General features: G+C 43.3%; 1 protein-coding gene across 2 annotated transcripts in view; it reads left to right on the top strand.

The window, feature by feature from the left end:
* The window catches only part of LOC147109895 (cell adhesion molecule CEACAM5-like), a 129,688-nt gene that overhangs the window by 67,361 nt on the left and 40,834 nt on the right, over window positions 1–21,493 (top strand). For both annotated transcript variants that reach the window (XM_086003922.1, XM_086003921.1), the window contains 3 exons: window positions 3,635–3,687; window positions 3,933–3,989; window positions 6,222–6,265. In XM_086003922.1, the coding sequence (XP_085860048.1) occupies window positions 3,635–3,687; window positions 3,933–3,989; window positions 6,222–6,265 (154 nt within the window). The remainder of the gene's footprint in view (window positions 1–3,634; window positions 3,688–3,932; window positions 3,990–6,221; window positions 6,266–21,493) is intronic.

Here is a 21,493-nt window from a genome sequence, read left to right as displayed (position 1 = left end):
GGGAAAGAGAGAGAGAGCGGGGGGGGAAAGAGAGAGAGAGCGGGGGGGGAAAGAGAGAGAGAGCGGGGGGGGAAGAGAGAGAGAGCGGGGGGGGGAAGAGAGAGAGAGCGGGGGGGGGAAGAGAGAGAGAGCGGGGGGGGGAAGAGAGAGAGAGCGGGGGGGGGAAGAGAGAGAGAGCGGGGGGGGGAAGAGAGAGAGAGCGGGGGGGGAAGAGAGAGAGAGCGGGGGGGGAAGAGAGAGAGAGCGGGGGGGGAAGAGAGAGAGAGCGGGGGGGGAAGAGAGAGAGAGCGGGGGGGGAAGAGAGAGAGAGCGGGGGGGGAAGAGAGAGAGAGCGGGGGGGGGAAGAGAGAGAGAGAGCGGGGGGGGAAGAGAGAGAGAGCGGGGGGGGGAAGAGAGAGAGAGCGGGGGGGGGAAGAGAGAGCGGGGGGGGGAAGAGAGAGCGGGGGGGGGAAGAGAGAGAGAGCGGGGGGGGGAAAGAGAGAGAGAGCGGGGGGGGAAGAGAGAGAGAGAGCGGCGGGGGAAGAGAGAGAGAGAGAGAGAGCGGGGGGGGAAGAGAGAGAGAGAGAGCGGGGGGGGAAGAGAGAGAGAGAGAGAGCGGGGGGGGGAAGAGAGAGAGAGCGAGTGGGGGGGAAGAGAGAGAGCGAGTGGGGGGGAAGAGAGAGAGCGAGTGGGGGGGAGAGAGAGAGCGAGTGGGGGGGAGAGAGAGAGCGAGTGGGGGGGAGAGAGAGAGCGAGTGGGGGGGAGAGAGAGAGCGAGTGGGGGGAAGAGAGAGAGCGAGTGGGGGGGGAAGAGAGAGAGCGAGTGGGGGGAAGAGAGAGAGCGAGTGGGGGGGAAGAGAGAGAGCGAGTGGGGGGGAAGAGAGAGAGCGAGTGGGGGGGAAGAGAGAGAGCGAGTGGGGGGGAAGAGAGAGCGAGTGGGGGGGGGAAGAGAGAGCGCGAGTGGGGGGGGAAGAGAGAGCGCGAGTGGGGGGGAAGAGAGCGAGCGAGTGGGGGGGGAAAGAGAGAGAGCGAGTGGGGGGGAAGAGAGAGAGAGCGGGGGGGGAAGAGAGAGAGAGCGGGGGGGGAAGAGAGAGAGAGCGGGGGGGGAAGAGAGAGAGAGCGGGGGGGGAAGAGAGAGAGAGCGGGGGGGGGAAGAGAGAGAGAGCGGGGGGGGAAGAGAGAGAGAGCGGGGGGGGGAAGAGAGAGAGAGCGGGGGGGGGGAAGAGAGAGCGGGGGGGGGGAAGAGAGAGAGAGCGGGGGGGGGAAAGAGAGAGAGAGCGGGGGGGGGGAAAGAGAGAGAGAGCGGGGGGGGAAGAGAGAGAGAGAGCGGCGGGGGAAGAGAGAGAGAGAGAGAGAGCGGGGGGGGAAGAGAGAGAGAGAGAGCGGGGGGGGAAGAGAGAGAGAGAGAGAGAGCGGGGGGGGGAAGAGAGAGAGAGAGAGCGAGTGGGGGGGAAGAGAGAGAGCGAGTGGGGGGGAAGAGAGAGAGCGAGTGGGGGGGAGAGAGAGAGCGAGTGGGGGGGAGAGAGAGAGCGAGTGGGGGGGGAGAGAGAGAGCGAGTGGGGGGAAGAGAGAGAGCGAGTGGGGGGGGAAGAGAGAGAGCGAGTGGGGGGAAGAGAGAGAGCGAGTGGGGGGGGAAGAGAGAGCGCGAGTGGGGGGGAAGAGAGCGAGCGAGTGGGGGGGAAGAGAGAGAGCGAGTGGGGGGGAAGAGAGAGAGCGAGTGGGGGGGAAGAGAGAGCGACTGGGGGGGAAGAGAGAGAGCGAGTGGGGGGGAAGAGAGAGAGCGAGTGGGGGGAAAGAGAGAGAGCGAGTGGGGGGAAAGAGAGAGAGCGAGTGGGGGGAAAGAGAGAGAGCGAGTGGGGGGGAAGAGAGAGCGACTGGGGGGGAAGAGAGAAACACTCAGGAAATTACCCATGTGGCATTTGAGTTATTACTTTAAAAAAAATATGGTCACTAAAGTAACTTGGGGATATCAACTAAAATTTAATTTAGTATTTTAAAATTAAATCAGTTCCTCAGCTTTTATACCTTATTTACTTACTTCTGCAGGTAAATACAATACTGAATCACTTTTCTATTGTACAGCCTTAAAGCTGGCACAAATATTATGTAAAGTGAGGCATTTGGAAATAGCACAAACAGGAAAACTGGTAAAGTGCTAGAAATCCGATACTTCCTTTCCATTTGGTTCCATATTCCACTGCCTTTCTATTTCTCTGAATTAGGGTTATCATTATTTGTCAGACACTTGTTCTTGTTATTTTCATTTTTTTGTTACCCACTTACGAATATGTAATGCATATCCTTCATTCTGTGGGAACATTTTATATTGATTTATTTCAAATAAAATATATTAATTCTATTCTAAATTGTACACAAGTGATTGGAATAAAATGGGTGTAATAAATATTGCCCTAGGTTTTTACAGATTTAGATATTGGCCCATATTTTCCGATCGGAGGCTTCCTGCATGCGGAGGCCTCCGATCAGGAAAAATCTACGGACTTACCTGAGGGCTCCCAAGGCGCATATACTTCCGCTCCTGGGCCTCTCCAAACTCGAAATACGCAGGGCCGACGTATCCGAGAGGCGCATGTGGTTCGCAAGCATCCCGGGGATCACGTGGGCCATGGGGAGCCAATAGGAGAAGGGAATCTCCCTTCATACACTGGACAGATAGACCTGTCAAATATATGAATGGAGATCACCCCAAAAACATAGTACTGTAAAACATTAAATATTTTTTTTAATCAAATTTTTTTAATGAGTTGAAATTACAATAAATTAAATATTTTAAACAAAATTTAATTTTTTGAAAAAAATAAAGTTTTTTACGGGACTATAAATAAACTTACCTTTTTAAAAAGTATTTTTAAATGATAAATGAGTGGGGGAAAAAAAAATTTTTGTTGACTTTTTTCAACTCTTATGCTGCTTTTACCAAGCGTAAGAATTTTCGGGGTTTTCTGTGGGCGAAGGTTCTCCACAAAGCGGAACTCTCTGTCCGCTGGCCATTCTCCAGGGCAGGCGTCCGATCTTGACAGAAACCGGCATTTCCGATGTCCCTACGGGTGTGTACACAGCACGTAGAATATGCTCGGAATAAACAGCCCATTTAAATAAACAGAATCTTGCATGCAGCCAGTGTTGAATTGGATATTTAACAAATACCATTGCCATTTTTCTGAACAACTCTATTGGGTTCAAGAAATGATGAGATGGTAAGAAATGGAAGATGTATATTACTTTACATTGGCTCTTTAACAGTAGTTGCTTGACCTTGACTCTACATTATAACACCCTGAAGTGGTGGTGAGCATGTTCGTCATTCGTTGATAACCAGAAACATCTGCAGTACTAGCACTGAGTTGTAGATAATGATTATACAGTCCTCCGTTACCTGTCACCGTCATTTGAAGTACTTCGCTCCAATAATATTTTTGCTGGACTCTGTTTATACATATCAACACATATATTAGAAACATCTGCTTCTGTATTCATGAACTTTTGGTGCCCATCAGTAAAATCTAACAGTTCTCATTAATATTGTGAGGCTATTAATAAATATAACATATACCTTGGCTGTGAATCATATATTTAGTGAATGTAAATTCTGCTGAGAAACCTACAAGCCCATCTATTATGTAATATTCATTTAGGGCGAAAGGTGGATCACAACAAAATGATATCAAAATGGCTTCACCAGGAAACAGTAAGTAAAATAGTTCCGCATTATCCATGCCGCTATGCCAGTGCAAATTTCAGCAATTCTTATTAATTTTTTTAACCCTTATTTCTGCGCCTGAATAACAGAAACTAATGCATTAACAATATCATGCTTTGCAAATAAACTACTCGCATACCACTATCAGTAGACAACAAAGGTTGATGCCAGCTTGCAAATATTTGACAACGGCACATGTTTAGCTCAAAGCTGTATTATATCTTTCAACACAGCCCCTTCATCACAAACAGAGTATGCAACAGTTGAAAGAAAACCGCCCTACAATCAAAGTAAGTACATTTGCATCAATGTCTTTATTTTCCTAATTTATATTTCCTGCTTCTTTATAAAAGGTCAATTTGATGGCTCCCATTATGCACAGATTTTGCATTCCTTCTACCAACTCAGAGTAGCGAAAAGACATCATGATTGTTCAGTTGAAGAGCTAATATATTTCTACTGCAGGCATTCAGCAGGCAAGGGTGTGGAATTCTTACTGAAGCAAGAAGTGTACATTTTTATGGATCAACTATTATTTATGGTTGTATCATTATGACCTATTCACAGTTGCAATGTTGGTCATCTCTAATAAGGTTGCATCTGTATTATGATTCATTGTTTTGTAGGATTCTTTATTATTGTTTGGTTTGGTCTCTTACTACCCTAGTCCTTTTTACCAATAAATTTGTGTTTCAATAGAGATGGGTTAGGAGATGATGTGGCTAAAACTGGTCTAGTGTGAAATGGGCGACTTGCATTTCAAAAGGATCAGTGAAAGTATGTTAATTCTTTATTCAATGTGTAATGCTTCCCACTTTAGAACAGATTGACTAAGGGCTATGGAAGCTTATCACAGGGGTGTACAAACTGGCGAATCATGCCAGTGCTACAATTGTAGCTTGATCATATAGGAAATGAAATAAAGTGGTGCTGCTTTCTGATACCCATGGATAATCTCTGCTCCTGAACCAATGTGCCATTGGAGCCAGCTACGATTTTTGAATAGCAATGCACTCATTTGTTTTTAAGGACCTTCCCCAGCCATTGGCAAAGGTAGGGCAGTCAGATATAGTTAAGAGGATAAATTAAAGCAATATAAGTAGGTTTTATATTAGCTATACAACATTGTACAATCTTGTACAAAGCCATATGCATTCCTGAGTGCATCAAGGATCGCCAACAATTCTGATCTACATGCCAGGATGGCCTGATCTACTGATGATCACGGATTATTTGCCAGTTTTTGGTGTTACTAGGGAAAAACAGTTGCACTGCTTGGATGCATCTCCATAAAGCCTTCAATATGGCATATCATGCAGCTTGTAACTGTATTTGTATAATACCCACTATGACAGCCACTAGTATCTGTGTGACAGAGGTGGGCTCCTAGCATACTTATAGGCAGCAGTCAACTGGGCCATAGGGATCCCACCTAAGGATTTTGTCGAGGCTATAGACTAAGTGCTCACCTTGACTCGGAAGTATGCCTCTATTGACTAAGTTCCAGACACTGGATCCCTAATAACCAGCCATAAGCTGCAAATACACTGGTTGGAGGCAGTTCATCCTAACAAAAGTGCACCCCTGGGAGAAATGTGTTAGTTGACAAGGATAGTGTTACCTCTCCTGCTAGTTTGGTAATATTACATTATTTTATATTTGAAATATTATATTTCCCAGCCATGACATAAAATAATATGCAGATAAATTATTTCACTGTTCGTTTTCCATATAACGTCATATGAAAATGGAACAAGACTTGATACGACATAACTTGAATTTGATTTTTTAGAATTTTTTCTCCAGATTTTTCTTCACAGGAAATGCCAACCAACAACAAAAGCATCTTGTGTAAAGCAGCCAACTTACAAATGGCGTACAATTTTATAAAACTAATTGAAGTACATGCCTTCCGCAAAATGGGAAAGTATGGCTGCCATCTTTAGTTAAACACTTATGAGAAATGATCAAAGCAATGTAACTTAAGAAGGATAATGGTGTTCGGAGGATTGTTAAGTATGTTCTCTTTTAACCGTTTGAGCCGATTTTGAGTGGTCACTCTACATATATACTGTTGTATTTATTCATACTAAATTAACAATGCTAGGCTCATCAACACCTCTTAACTCCTCACCTGCAGCTCCAACTTGAGCCATAGGGGTGTCTCTAGTTCAAAGGTGGTTCCCCTTAGTTTGGGAGAATGAACTAGTGAGAGATTTACACAAAATTTGAAAGCAGCAATGGAAGATCTGCTAAAGAGCAGTTTGCAGTGGTTTAATTATACCTCCTGCCAGCTGAGCAGAACGCTGTTGGCAATAGTCATGGAGAAATCTTGACAGCTTAGCTTTAAAATCCTATTATTTTCCTATTAATCTACATATTAAGCAGATTAAGCCCTAATGTGTGAACATTTTTGGAGGGGAAATAGGAAGCTTGGCCAACAAGAGCACAGCATCACTGAAACCTCAAATTTCTTCAGGTGATATTATGACTAATAATATATGTGCATTTTGTCTTTACAGCACCAGTGCCGTCTAGCAATGGGACCATTCCAGAAAGCACAGAGGTAAAAAGAAATTACTGTTCATTTTTGAAGCTGTATTGTTAATTTATTTAGCGTTTTGGCAACTTAATGAAGGACAATGATGTAATGTTTTAACCGTATTTATGAACTAATAGACAACAATAAACAGGACAGAGCTCCATATGGCTCCCCTGATAATTCACCAAGTTAAAGCAGTTAATAGCTGGATCATACATACCAGGAAAGTTCAGGGTTTGACCCCTGGTCTGTGCTGAATTAGCTGATGACAGCTGAAGTGGTGTTATGGTCACTGCAATTGGCTTCAGTGCTTCTGGGTTAGGTAGAGAAAAATTAGTCAATATTCCCATTCTTGCTAACTATCTTGCTAGATACTAGAGGGGTGATTTTAACTTTCAGAGTGGGCAAAAGATGCAGGTTGCGGATCGGCTGCCCGTTCTACACCCCGCCTAATTTTCCTGGAAAGGAAAAATGGGCAGGGTTTTTAATGGGCAGCCGAGCCACAACCGTTTAGTTTTCTGAAAGTAAAAATACTCCTCATGTGTCTGCGGACACTAAGGTGGTAATCTTAACTTTCGGCGATAGTGTAAAATGGACAATATTGAATTGGCTGTCCATTATACAACACTCCCGATTTTCCTGTATAGTGGGTGGCTAATTCATTATCACCCGTTATACATTATCACCCAAAGTTAAAATTACCATCCCAAGTGAGGGCAGGATCTGGTTCTGCTGTGATGTTTTAATTAAGGTAGAAAGAAAGGAGATACTAAACAAAGTCGCCAATATTCAGTCTACCAAAGTGATACATTTTGGTCGGAAGAACGAGGAAAGGCAATATAAACTATAGGGTACAACTCTAAAGGGGGTGCATGACCAGAGAGACCTGGGGGTGTAATTGCACAAGGTGGCAGGGCAGGTTGAGAAAGCGGTTAAAAAAGCATACAGGATCCTGGGCTTCATAAATAGAGGCAGAGAGTACAAAAGCAAGGAAGTTATGATGAACCTTTATAAAACACTGGTTCAGCCACAACTGGAGTATTGTGTCCAATTCTGGGCACCGCACTTTAGGAAGGATGTGAAGGCCTTAGAGAGGGTGCAAAAAAGATTTACAAGAATGGTTCCAGGGATGAGGGACTTCAGTTACATGAATAGACTGGAGAAGCTGGGGTTGTTCTCCTTGGAGCAGAGAAGGTTGAGAGGCGATCTGATAGAGGTGTTCAAAATCATGAGGGGTCTAGACAGAGTAGATAGAGAGAAACTATTCCCATTGGTGGAAGGGTTGAGAACCAGAGGACACAGATTTAAGGTGATTGGCAGAAGAATCAAAGGCGACAGGAGGAAAATCTTTTTTACGCAGCGAGTGGTCAGGATCTGGAATGCACTGCCTGAGAGGGTGGTGGAGGCAGACTCAATTGTGGTTTTCCCAAAGGAAAATTGGATAAGTACCTGAAGGAAAAAAAATTGCAGGGCTACAGGGAAAGAGGGTGGAGATAAAAAATAATAAAGGTAAAATGTCTCTAGTGGGCATAGTCTACAGGCCCCCTGAACAGTAGCAATACTGTTGGACAGAGTATAAATCAACAAATAATGGAGGCCTGTAAAAAAGGTACGGTTATAATCATAGAAACATAGAAGATAGGAGCAGGAGTAGGCCATTTGGCCCCTCGAGCCTGCTCCGCCATTCAATGCGATCATGGCTGATCATCCAAACTCAGTACCCTATCCCTGCTTTCTCCCCATATCCCTTGAACCCTTTAGCCTTAAGAAATATATCTAACTCCTTCTTGAATATATTTAATGAATTGGCCTCAACTGTCTTCTTTGGTAGAGAATTCTACAGGTTCCCAACTCTCTGGGTGAAGAAATTCCTCCTCATCGCTGTCCTAAATGGCTTATCCCCTTATCCTTAGACTGTGACCCCTGGTTCTGGACTCCCCCGCCATCGGGAACATCCTTCCTGCATCTAGTCTGTCTAGTCCTGTTAGAATTTTATAAGTTTCAATGAGATCCCCTCTCATTCTTCTAAACTCCAGCGAGTACAAGCCCAATCGACCCAATCTCTCCTCATACGTCATTCCTGCCATCCCAGGTATCAGTCTGGTGAATCTTCGCTGCACTCCTTCCATGGCAAGAACATCCTTCCTCAGATAAGGCGACCAAAACTGCACAAAATACTCCAGATGTGGTCTCACCAAGGCCCTGTACAACTGCAGCAAGACATCCTTGTTCCTGTACTCAAATCCTCTCGCTACGAAGGCCAGCATACCATTTGCCTTCTTAACCGCCTGCTGCACCTGCATGCTTACCTTCAGCGACTTGTGCACAAGGACGCCCAGGTCTCGTTGCACTTCCCCTTCTCCCAATCTATTGCCATTCAGATAATCTGCCTTCCTGTTTTTGACACCAAAGTGGATAACCTCACATTTATCCACATTATATTGCATCTGCCATGCTTCTGCCCAATCACCCAACCTGTCCAAATCATACTGGAGTTTCTCGGCATCCTCTTCACAGCACACACGCCCACCCAGCTTTGTGTCGTCTGCAAACTTGGAGATATTACATCTAGTTCCCTCGTCCAGATCATTAATATATATAGTGAATAGCTGGGGTGCAAGGACTGATCCCTGCAGTACCCCACTAGTCACTGCCTGCCACTCAGAAAAAGAGCCGTTTATTCCAATTCTTTGCTTTCTGTCTGCCAACCAATTCTCTATCCAAGTCAATACCTTGCCCCCAATCCCATGTGCCTTAACTTTACATGCTAATCTCTTATGTGAGACCTTATCAAAAGCCTTCTGAAAATCCAAATACACCACATCCACTGGTTCTCCCTTATCTATTTTACCAGTTACATCCTCAAAAAATTCTAGTAGATTAGTCAAGCACGGTTTACCTTTTGTAAATCCAAGTTGACTTTGTCCAATCCTGTCACTGTTTTCCAAGTGCTCTGCTATTACATCTTTTGTAATGGACTCTAGCATTTTCCCCACGACCGATGTCAGGCTTACCGGTCTGTAGTTCCCCATTTTCTCTCTACCACCTTTTTGAATAGTGGGGTAACATTAGCTACCCTCCAATCCATGGGTACTGTTCTAGAGTCTATCGAATTTTGGAAGATGACCAGCAATGCATCTACTATTTCTAAGGCCACTTCCTTAAGTACCCTAGGATGTAGATTATCAGGCCCTGGGGATTTATCGGTCTTCAATCCTGTCAATTTCTCTAACACCATTTCCCTACAAATACTGATTTCTATCAGTTCCTCACTTTCATTAGACCCTATGTTCCCCGACATCTCTGGGAGGTTATTTGTGTCCTCCTTTGTGAAGACAGAACCAAAGTATGTATTTAATTGGTCTGCTATTTCTTTGTTCCCCATTATAAATTCCCCTGATTCTGACTGCAAGGGACCTACACTTGACTTCGCCAATCTTTTTCTCTTCACATATCTATAAAAGCTTTTACAGTCAGTTTTTTATGTTCCCTGCAAGCTTACTCTCATACCCTATTTTCCCCCTCTTAATTAATCCCTTTGTCCTCCTTTGTTGAATCCTAAACTGCTCCCAATCCTCAGGTTTACTGCTTTTTCTGGCCAATTTATATGTCCTCTCCTTGGATCCCCAATTTCCCTTGTTAGCCACGGTTGAGTCACCTTTTTTGTTTTATTTTTATGCCAAACTGGGATGAACAAATTCTGTAGTTCATCCATGCAATCTTTGAATGTTTGCCATTGCCTATCCACCGTCAACCCTTTGAGTGACATTCCCCAATCAATCCTACCCAACTCACACCTCATACCATCGTAGTTTCCTTTATTTAAATTCAGGACCCTAGTCTCTGAGTCGACTACTTCACTCTCCATCTTAATGAAGAAATCTATCATATTATGATCGCTACGACCCAAGGGGCCTTGCACAACAAGATTGCTAATTATTCCTTTCTCATTACATAATACCCAGTCTAAGATAGCCTGATCTCTAGTTGGTTCCTCGACATATTGGTCCAGGAAACCATCCCGTATACACTCCAGGAATTCCTCCTCCACAGTATTGTTACTAATTTGGTTAGCCCAATCTATATGTAGATTAAAGTCACCCATGATAACTGCCGTGTCCTTATTGCACGCTTCTCTAATTTCCCTTTTAATGCCATCCCCGACCTCCGCATTACTGTTTGGAGGTCTACATACCACACTCACTAAAATTTTCTGCCCCTTGGTATTTCTCAGTTCTACCCATACAGATTTCACATCATCAGAGCTAATATCCTTCCTTACAATTGTGTTAATCCCCTCTTTAACCAGCAATGCTACCCCACCTCCTTTTCCTTTTTGCCTATCTTTCCTGAATATTGAATACCCCTGGATGTTGAGTTCCCAGCCTTGGCCACCCTGGAGTCATGTTTCCATAATCCCAATCATATCATATTCATTTACATCTATTTGCGCAGCTAATTCATCCACCTTATTATGAATGCTCCACGCATTAAGACACAAAGCCTTTAGGCTTGTTTTTTTAACACTCTTAGATCTTTTAATATTATTATTTACTGTAGCCATGTTTGATTTAAACCCTTGATTTCTCTGTCTGCCACTTTTGTTTTTCTCCTTCCTGTCTTTTGTTTTTATCCTTGTTTCCCTTTCCTCTGTCTCCCCGCTCAGGTTCCCAACCCCCTGCCATTTTAGTTTAAACCCTCCCCCAGAGCACTAGCAAACACTCCCCCTAGGACATCAGTCCCGGCCCTGCCCAGGTGCAAACCGTCCGGTTTGTACTGGTCCCACCTCCCCCAGAACTGGTTCCAATGTCCCAGGAATTTGAATCCCTCCCCCTTGCACCATTCCTCTAGCCACGTATTCATCTGAAATATCCTTCTATTTCTACTCTGACTAGCACGTGGCACTGGTAGCAATCCTGAGATTACTACCATTTGAGGTTCTATTTTTTAATTTACCTCCTAACTCCCTATATTCATGGGTGATTTTAATCTCCATATTGACTGGACAAATCAAATTAGCCATGGTAGCCTTGAGGAGAAGTTCATAGAGTGCATCCGGGATGGTTTCCAGAACAGTATGTAGTGGAACCAACCAGGGAGCAGGCTATCTTGGATCTGGTACTATTTAATGAGACAGAATTAATAAATGATCTCATAGTAAAGGAGAATCCTCTTGGAAAGAGTGATCATAGCATGGTTGAATTTCAAATTCAGTTGGAGAGTGAGAAAGTTGTATCTCAAACCAGTGTCCTGATCTTAAACAAAGGCAATTACAGTGGCATGAGGGCAGAATTGGCTAAAGTGGTCTGGAAAAATAAATTAAAGGGTATGACAGTTGAAATGCAGCGGTGGACATTTAAAGAGATATTTCATAACTCTCAACAAAAATATATTCCAGTGAGAAAGAAAGGGAGCACCATTCGTGGCTAACTAAGGAAGGAATGGTATCAAATTGAAAATGAAGGCATACAATGTTGCCAAGATTGGTGGGAGACCAGAGGATTGGGAAATTTTTAGAAACCAGCAAAGGCTGACTAAAAAAATAAGAGAGAGAGAAGATGAATTATGAGTGTAAACTGGCAAGAAACACTAAAACAGATAGCAGGAGCTTCTACCGGTATATAAAAAGGAAGAAGGTAGCTAAAGTAAATGTTGGTCCCTTGGAGGATGAGACTGGGGAATTAATAATGGGGACCGGGGAAATGGCAGAGACTCTGAACAAATATTTTGTATCTGTCTTCACGGTAGAAGACACTAACAACATCCCAATAATGGATAATCAAGGGGTCACAGGGAGGGGTCTAACTAAAGACATTCACTGTCACTAAGGAAACAGTACTTGGTAAAATAATGGGACTAAAAGATGACAAGTCCCCTGGACCAGATGGCCGGCATCCCAGGGTCTTAAAAGAAGTGGCTGCAGCGATAGTGGATGCATTGGTTGCAATATACCAAAATTCCCTGGACTCTGGAGAGGTCCCAGCAGATTGGAAAACCGTAAATGTAACACCCCTATTTAAGAAAGGAGGGAGACAGAAAGCAGGAAACTATAGACCAGTTAGCCTAACATCTGTTGTTGGGAAAATGCTTCATTAAGGAAGCAGTAGCAGGGCATTTGGAAAATCATAATGCAGTCAAGCAGAGTCAGCATGGTTTTATGAAAGGGAAATCATGTTTAACAAACTTGCTGGCGTTCTTTGAGGAGGTAACGAGCAGGATGGACAAAGGTGAATCAGTGGATGTGGTGTATTTGGATTTCCAGAAGACATTCGATAAGGTGCCACATAAAAGGTTACTGCATAAGATAAGAGCTCACGGAATTGGGGGTAATATATTAGCATGGATAGAGAATTGGCTAACTAACAGAAAGCAGAGAGTCGGGATAAATGGGTCATTTTCCGGTTGGCAAATGGTAACTAGTGGGGTGCCACAGGGATCGGTGCTGGGGCTTCAACTATTTACAATCTACATTAATGACTTGGATGAAGGGACCAAGTGTAATGTAGCCAAGTTTGCAGATGATACAAAGATGGGTGGGAAAGCAAGTTGTGCAGAGGACTCAAAGAACCTGCAAAGGGATATAGACAGGCTAAATGAGTGGGCAAACATTTGGCAGATGGAGTATAATGTGGAAAAGTATGAGGTTGTACACTTTGGCAGGAAAAATAAAAAAGTATATTATTATTTAAATGGAGAGAGATTACAAAATGTTACAGTTCAGAGGGACCTGGGGGTCCTTGTGCATGAAACACAAAAAGTTAGTATGCAGGTACAGCAAGTAATCAAAAAGGCAAATGGAATGTTGGCCTTTATTTCAAAGGGGTTGGAGTATAAAAGCAGGGATGTCCCGCTACAACTGTACAGGGTATTGGTGAGACCACACCTTGAGTACTGCATACAGTTTTGGTCTCCTTATTTAAGGAAGGATATATTTGCATTGGAGGCAGTTCAGAGACGATTCACTAGGTTAATTCCAGAGATGAGGGGGCTGACTTATGAGGAAAGGTTGAGCAGGCTGGGCCTATACTCATTGGAATTTAGAAGAACGAGAAGTGATCTTATTGAAACATGTAAGATACTGAGGGGGCACAACAAGGTAGATGCAGAGAGGATGTTTCCCCTCGTGGGGAAATCTAGAACTCGGGGGCATAGTTTCAGAATAAAGGGTCGCCCTTTTAGAACTGAGATGAGGAGGAATTTCTTCTCTCAGAGGGTCGTAAATCCGTGGAATTCTCTGCCCCAGAGAGCCGTGGAGGCTGGGTCATTAAATACATTTAAGGTGGAGATAAATAGACAAATTTTTGCAAGATAAGGGAGTGAAGGGTAATGGGGAGCGGGTGGGGAAGTGGCTTTGAGCCCAAGATCAGCCATGATCTTATTGAATGGCAGAGTAGGCTCGAGGGGCCAAGTGGCTTATTCCTGCTCCTATTTCTTATGTCCTTGAGTAGGACTGGCTGAAGTACTCTTGCAGAGAGCCGGCATAGTCTCAATGGGCTGAATGGCCTCCTTCTGTGCTGTAACCATTCTGTGATTCTATGATCTTAATCAGGACAAGACCTCGTGTCCAGATGGATTGCACCTGCGGATAGGATACTCAAAGATGTTGGGGAGGAGATAGGAGAGGCATTAATAACCATAGAAAAATGAAATAGTGCCTGAGGACTGGTGAACAGCAAGCATAATGCCTATCTTCAAAAAGGGAGATAGGTCTTCAAGGGAACTATAGACTAATTAGATTAACTGGAATCTTTGCTATAAGATCAGATAATAAAACAGTTAAAGGAAGGTCATGTTTAACCAACCTTATTGAATTCATTGAAGTAACAGAAAGATTAGACAAGAGCATTGCAGTGCATGGTATACATGGACTCTCAGAAGACCTTTATTAACATGTCACATAAAAGACACATGACAAAGGTCAGAGCATGCAGAGTTAGGGACCAGTTTGCAGAATGAATTGAAAGATGGCTACAAAACAGTAAACAGAGGATTGGAATTAAGGAAAGTTTCTCAGACAGGCAGAAATTGGGAAGCGGTGTCCCACAGGGATCTGTGTTGGGACCATTGTTGTTTACCATATACATAACTGATTTGGACTCCAGAATTGGAGGTATGGTGTTGAAATTTGTAGATGATACCAAACTGTGGGCAGATAGCTAATAATGTGGTGGACTGATGGTAATGATGCATTTAAGGTGAGGCTTGATGCATATCTGAGAAAGAAGGGAATAGAGGGATATGGGGGCAGGGTGATGAGAGGAAGGAGGTTTGTGTGGAGTATAAACTCAGATGGGCCAAATGCATTATTTCTGTGCTGTAGATTCTATGCAGCCCATGGTTTAATGTTGTGTTGGCTGTTACTACCTAAGTGCACACAAGAATGGCTGTTAGGTCAAGGTACCACAAGGTGCCTGGCACCTGGGGAACCATCTCCATCAAAGAATTAACAATTTTAGTAGAGTAGGAAAGGAGGGGAAAAATACCCTTGGGGGGGGGAAAAAGAAAAGCATTAGAAAGGTTACAGAGGAGGTTTAAAAAGACTTGCATTTATATGGCACCTTTCACAACCTCAGGATGTCCCAAAGCGCTTTACAGCCAATGAGGTACTTTTGGAGTGTAGTCACTGTTGTAATGTGGGAAACGCAGCAGCCAATTTGTGCACAGCAAGCTCCCACAAACAGCAATGTGATAATGACCAGATAAACTGTTTTTGTTCTGGTGATTAAGGGTTGATTGTGGGTAGTGAGTGTGCTACCCACTGAGCCACAGCTGACACTGGTTACCAGGATGTTACTAGGGATGAGGGACTTCAGTTATGAGGAGAGGTTGGAAAAGTTAGGACTGTTCTCTTGGAACAGAACAGGTTAAGAGGTGACCTAATTGAGGTTTTCAAGATGAGAGGTTTTGATAGAGTAAATAGGGAAAAAACATTCCCTCTGGTGAGTGGGTCAATAACCAGAGGTCATGGTTTCAAAATCATTGGAAAAAGGTCTAGAGGGGAGACGAGGAGAATTTTTTTCATTCAGAGAGTTGTCAGGACCTGGTACGCTCTCCCTGAAAAGGTGGTGGAAGCTGATTCCATAAATAATTTTAAAAGAGAGTTGGACGGATACTTGAGGATGAGGAACTTACAGGGTTATGGACAAAAAGTGGGGATGTGGGACGAAGCATGATAGCTCTTTCAAAGAACCAGCACAGGCATGACGGGCCGAATAACATCCTTGTGTGCTGTAAGTTTTTATCATTTTATGAAATGTGACAATTATGGGCATGTGATCTTTATCACTGTCTTCGATATCAATTCATAGCATTAACCTACTGGAGACTTGATTAGTGATGAACCTGATTCCCAACCCAAAATCCAAGAACAACTGAAATTTAGAAAGTTTGATCTCAACCACATACATTTGGCTCTAAATCTACCAAGTATGAAAACAAATAATGAATATACAAGTGCAATGTTTGAAAGAAATTTGGAATGTTCTCAAGTTCCAAAAAAGTAAGGTTGTGCACAAGCACATTTAGGATGTCACAATTTTTTGTGTTTAGAAAATCCTTTACAATTTCCCTTTATATTCCCCGCCAGTCTTTCTTCATATCCTCTCTCAGCTTTTCTAATCTTTTCTTCTTAAACTCTCTATTTTCTTCTGTATTATTAACTCTTGATTTGTCAAATGCTTCTTTTTTAAGTCTGATTGTAATTTCTCTAACCCAATGAACTCCAGCTTTTGCAGCACCATCTTTTCTTGTGGGAATTTGTCCAGTCTGTGTCCTAATCATCTCGTGCTTACACATTTCCTATTATTTGTCTTATCTGCTAACTTTTCTTTCTAATTTATCTGGGCTTTTATCTAATTGAAACTGGCTTATTTTTCCCAAACAAGTGCCTTTATCTTTGACTGTTCCTCCTTCTTTTGAATTTATATATTGAACCTAACTATGTTATATGAGAGTAAATTTCCTCCTTTTACACTCCTGGTAGAAAGCCGTGTTTGTCAAGAACACATATCGGAAAATTGTACTGACATAGCCGTTGATTTTGTTTTCTACAAGGTCCACCCCATTCCCTATATTTATTGCCTGTTTAAAAAGATGAATTAACACTTTTTGCTGTAATTTCCAAGTACTGATTCACCAAATATAACCCAGAAGCAGAGAGAATGTCACCATCTGTCTTTTCCAAATTACATCTGCTACCCTGAGAATCTATTCCTGTGATAAAAGACCTGATTTCAGTGCAACTGTTAAATCTTATCAAAATATTCCCGAACAATTTTAAATAGTTTAAAATAAGCTCCTTTTCCTGAGGAATAATTAATGTTGCTGTGAATCGGACATTGAGGTAGTCCACTCACTGTATTCCTGTTATTCGCAGAAAACCAGGGAGTGAAATGCAGGCTCTTGGGATCTCTGGGGATGCTCTATGATGCCTTGGCTCATGACCCCTATGTGGCACAAAACATCAGTAGAGCACAAACATAACAACCCATGGCACCACTCGAGTGCACATTGAGCAAACCATAATGAAGCATAGCTTCTGCTGCGTAGGTCAATTTAGTAGGGTCTTGCAAAAGTCTCAAGGATTACTGTAGCTTGCTGCATTCTGCACAACATAGCCATTGAGAGAGGGATCCATGATATGGAACAACACCAAAAGTTCTCAGAGGATGAGCAGGAGACACGCCTAAAAAGGCTGAGGAGCCAGGACCACTTGGGCCAGTACTATCTGGCACCAAGACTTGTCAAATCTTAATAGAGGGAACATTCTTCTGAATTTTCTCAAAACTATCCAATTTCTCAAATTCTACCTTCCTGCATATTCCATTAAGTCTCTAATAATCCACATCATAGGCAAGCCTACTTCGTCATTGCTTACCCCTCTTATCATTTGGTGACTGTTGTGCTCTCCTACCTATTCTTGTACTTCTTCTAAATCCCACACTGCAAAAATAGCATTTCATGCGTTAAGTCACAACTGACAGAATATTAGTGATAGCTGCAGTTTATGCCATGGTAAGTTCATGACCCACTGCAGTCCCATTAGAACTGCTTCTTTTCATCCGTTAGAGAAAAACAAAATGCATTGTAGAACATGATCCCAAATAACTTAGAAAAATTCTGAAATCCAAAGTAGTATTAAAAAATGTAACCTATTCTGTGACCTTGAAAGAGTGGCCTTGGTTATAGGCCTTCATTCAAGGCTATTTTTCAGTTTTTCATTTTTTTATTGAGTTGTTAGCGTTTGCGGGCTGTGTTAGGTTTTTTGAAGCCGCTTGACAGCTTTTCCAAATTTTGTAGGTTGTTGTGTATGTACTCGTTAATCCTGATTGTAATTGAAATCATATTCGGAACTAATACTGTAAAATAAGCCATGCAGTAGGAAACTACCCTTGGGCTGTGTGAGGCGCAAGCTAGATCTTGCAAGTTGAGCAAAATAAAATAAACTTTTACTAAATAGATTCTGATTTTAAGCAGTACTGTTGCAAGTTCTTGGTCAGAAGGGTTTATGTAGGAATCATGTTTTTATTGATGGAAGAATCCTGCTCTCCTACAACGACAAAGTAAACACTTTGAAAGTAATGCATTGTGGGAATGTGTGGTGTTTTGAAACAGTCTGATGATGAGGCTACATGAACGCAATTATAAAGTACTTTGCAGGCTAATGACAGTTCAGGACTTTAACCCATCTGTGTTTGCCAGTCTGAGTTATTGGGGTGGAGATAATCTTTAAATGCCCATCCCACCCTGCAGTGCAAAAGCAAACTTCCTGGCATCCATTCAGCTCTATGCTTTGTCCTGTTCTCTTAACTGAGGATGGGGATGGGACTAACCTTGTTAGATGGTGCGAGACAGAATGGGAAACAAAACAAAAAAGAAATAGATTCGCAGAATATTAACATTCAGTTCTTTATTGACTTTACAGAACTATTTGGTTTACTAAAGCTAAAGAAATACAGGAACAGAAGTTTCCCATTTCCTTCAGTTGCACTTATCTATTCTAACAAAATCTGATACCTTTGGAAATTTCAATTAAACTTCACCATGTTGGATGCTGCAGCAAATACTTTACCTACCACAGATAAGGTTTCATACGATGAAAAATAAAATTAATTTATAAAAAGTGTAAAATTAATTTGCTACATGCAATACCTGGTGTAGTCAGCCGTGGTTCAGTGTGTAGCAATCTCGCTTCTGAGTCAGAAGGTTGTGGTTCAAGTCCCACTCCAGAGACTTGAACACAAAAATCTAGGCTGACCCTCCAGTGCAGTACTGAGGGAGCGCTGCACTGTCGGAGGTGCCGTCTTTTGGATGAGACGTTAAACTGAGGCCCCGTCTACACTCTCAGGTGGACGTAAAAGATCCCATGGCACTATTTTGAAGAAGACCAGGGAAGTTCTCCCCGGTGTCCTAGCCAATATTTATCCCTCAATCAACATCACTAAAACAGATTATCTGGTCATTATCACATTGCTGTTTGTGGGAGCTTGCTGTGTGCAAATTGGCTGCCGTGATTCCTAGATTGCAACAGTGCCTACACTTCAAAATGTACTTCATTGGCTGTAAAGTGCTTTGGGACGCGTCCGGTGGTTGTGAAAGGTGCTATATAAATGCAAGTCTTTCTTTCCTATCCAGTCATAGCCAGAGAATCTTCTCCAATAGCTTCTCTTCTTGACCCCACACCATTATCTCTGGAGTCTCCCAAGAATCTATCCTTGGCCCCTCCTATTTCCCATCTACATGTTGCCCCTCAGCGACATCGTCCAAAGACACAACATCATAGGCCATATGTACATTGATGACACCCAGCTCTACCTCACCACCACCTCTCTCGACTCCTCCACTGCCTCTGTGTTTTCAGACTCCTTGTCCAACTTCCAGCCCCAGATGAGCAGAAATTTTCAACAATTAAACATTAAGAAAACCGAAGCCATTGTCTCTGTTCCCTAGTCACCTACTCCATTCCCCTCCCTGACCACTGTCTCAGGCTGAATCAGGCGGATAACCCTCCGAGAACTCTATGTTCCTCCAACTCTGGCCTTTTGTGTATCCCCTACTTCCTTCACACCACCATTGGCGGTCGTGCCTTCAGCTGTCTAGGCCCTAAGCTCTAGAATTCCCTCCCCAAACCTTTTCGCCTCTCCTCCTTTAAGATTCTGTTTAAAACCTACCTCTTTAACCAGGCATTTGGTCATCTGCCCCAATTCCTCCTTATGTGGCTCGGTGTCAATTTTGCCTGCTTACACTCCTGTGACTCACTTTGGGATGTTTTACTATGTGAAAGGCGCTATATAAATGCATGTTGTTGTTGTAATACAGTCTATCTTGAACATAATACTAAAAAGTCACCCTCTTAAACATTCCCTACGCGCTTACTTTCTGACAACAACTTGCATTTATATAGCGGCTTTAACATATTAAAATGTCCCAAGGCGCTTCACAGGAGGGTTATCAGCCAAAATTTGACACCGAGCCACATAAGGAGATATTAGAACAGATGACCAAAAGCCTGGTCAAAGAGGTAGGTTTTAAGGAGCATCTTAAAGGAGAGAGGGGTAGAGTGGCGGAGAAGTTTAGGCAGGGAATTCCAGAGCTTAGGGCCTCAGCATCTGAAGGCACGGCCGCCAATGGTGGAGCAATTAAAATCAAGGATGCGCAAGAGGCCAGAATTGGAGGAGCGCAGAGATCTCGGAGGGTTGTAAGGCTGGAGGAGATTACAGAGATAGGGAGGGACGATGCCATGGAGGGATTTGAAAACAAGGATGAGAATTTTAATATTAAGGCGTTACTGGACCAGAAGCCAATGTAGGTCAGCGAGTACAGGGGTGATGGGTGAACGGGACTTGGTACGATTTTGGATACGGTCAGCAGAGCTCAAGTTTATGGAGGGTGGAAGATGGGAAGCTTGCCAGGAGAGCATTGGAATAGTCAAGTCTAGAGGTAAGAAAGGCATGCATGGATCACAGTTTCAACAGCAGATGAGCTGAGGAGTCGGTGGAGTCGGGCGATGTTACAGAGGTGGAAGTCGGCGGTCCTGGTGATAGAGCAGATAATTGGTCGGAAGCTCAACTTCGGTCAAATACTACACCAAGGTTGCGAATGGTCTGGTTCAGCCTCAGACAGTTGCAATGGAGAGGGATGGAGTCGGTGGAGCATTTCTACTCATTCAGTACTGGATGTCGGACAGGCAGTGTGACAAATTAGAGACAGAGGAGGGGTCAGGAGAGGTGATGGGGAGGTAGAGCTGGGTGTCGTCGGTGGACATGTGAAACCTAAGCAAAGTGATGGTTAAATTTAAGAATTATATTTCTATTTTACTCCCTTTACTCTGAATTTACATGTCAGTTTAGCTCAGCTAGTTGCAATTTTGTCTGAGTAAGATGGCTGTAGGTTCAAGACCACTCCAAGTCTTGAGCACCCAATCCAGTGTGATACTTCAGCATTGTTGTTCAGATGTTACACCAAGCCCCATATACTTGTTCAGATGATGTAAAAGGCAGGTAGTTGCCCTGGCCAACATTTCTGCTACAACCATACTTTAGCTGAAAGGCAAGAATCCAACATATTCCGTGACCTCTGCCAATGTGATTCTGTCATTAGAAGCTGAGTTAATGGCAGCTGTTGCTAACTGTTGAATTTGTTCAAAACCATTCTGTGGGGAAAGATCTCACAGCATTGTTGAAATCTCACGCTTGTCAAATAGAGAATCGTGGCCACAAACTCCTATCCTAATGCTCACGGCACTGGTGATGTTTGCAAACCCAAATTGTCCTCATTATTCCCTTGCTCCCTTCCGTTCTTCTGGCGAAGCCCCTTTTTATGGTTTGGAGTTTCTGATTAAAAAGTCTCCAGCCTATAAAAGTTGAACATATGCTAGCTATTTAGCAGTTGAGTGTAAAATGTTTCTTTTGACGTAACTCTCAAATCATTGACAATGGAACTTATTTCAGCAGATCCATTTTCTGTCTCATTAATCAACTGATTTAATGAGAGTTTTGCACTTCCTGTATCACCCAAAGTGAAATCAGAAATTTAACCTGTCACTGGAATGATACAAAATAGCCTAACTTCTATAATCTGTTATGTAAGTGACATAGAAACTGGAATAAAAACAGAAAATGCTGGAACTACTCAGCAGGTCAGGCAGCATATGTGGAGAGAGAAACAGAGTTAATGGCCGAGATTTTCCCTACCTCGGCGGATCTGTGGCGGGCGACGTCAGTGGCGGGTCTCGGCCCCACTGCTGTCTCGATC

The sequence above is a fragment of the Somniosus microcephalus genome, chromosome 12, assembly GCF_052327205.1.
Source record: "Somniosus microcephalus isolate GS21.2 chromosome 12, FLI_Smic_1.0, whole genome shotgun sequence".
Classification (NCBI taxonomy): Eukaryota; Metazoa; Chordata; class Chondrichthyes; order Squaliformes; family Somniosidae; genus Somniosus; species Somniosus microcephalus.
Note: the sequence above shows the minus strand (reverse complement) of the source record. Positions and strands in the feature narration are given on the sequence as shown.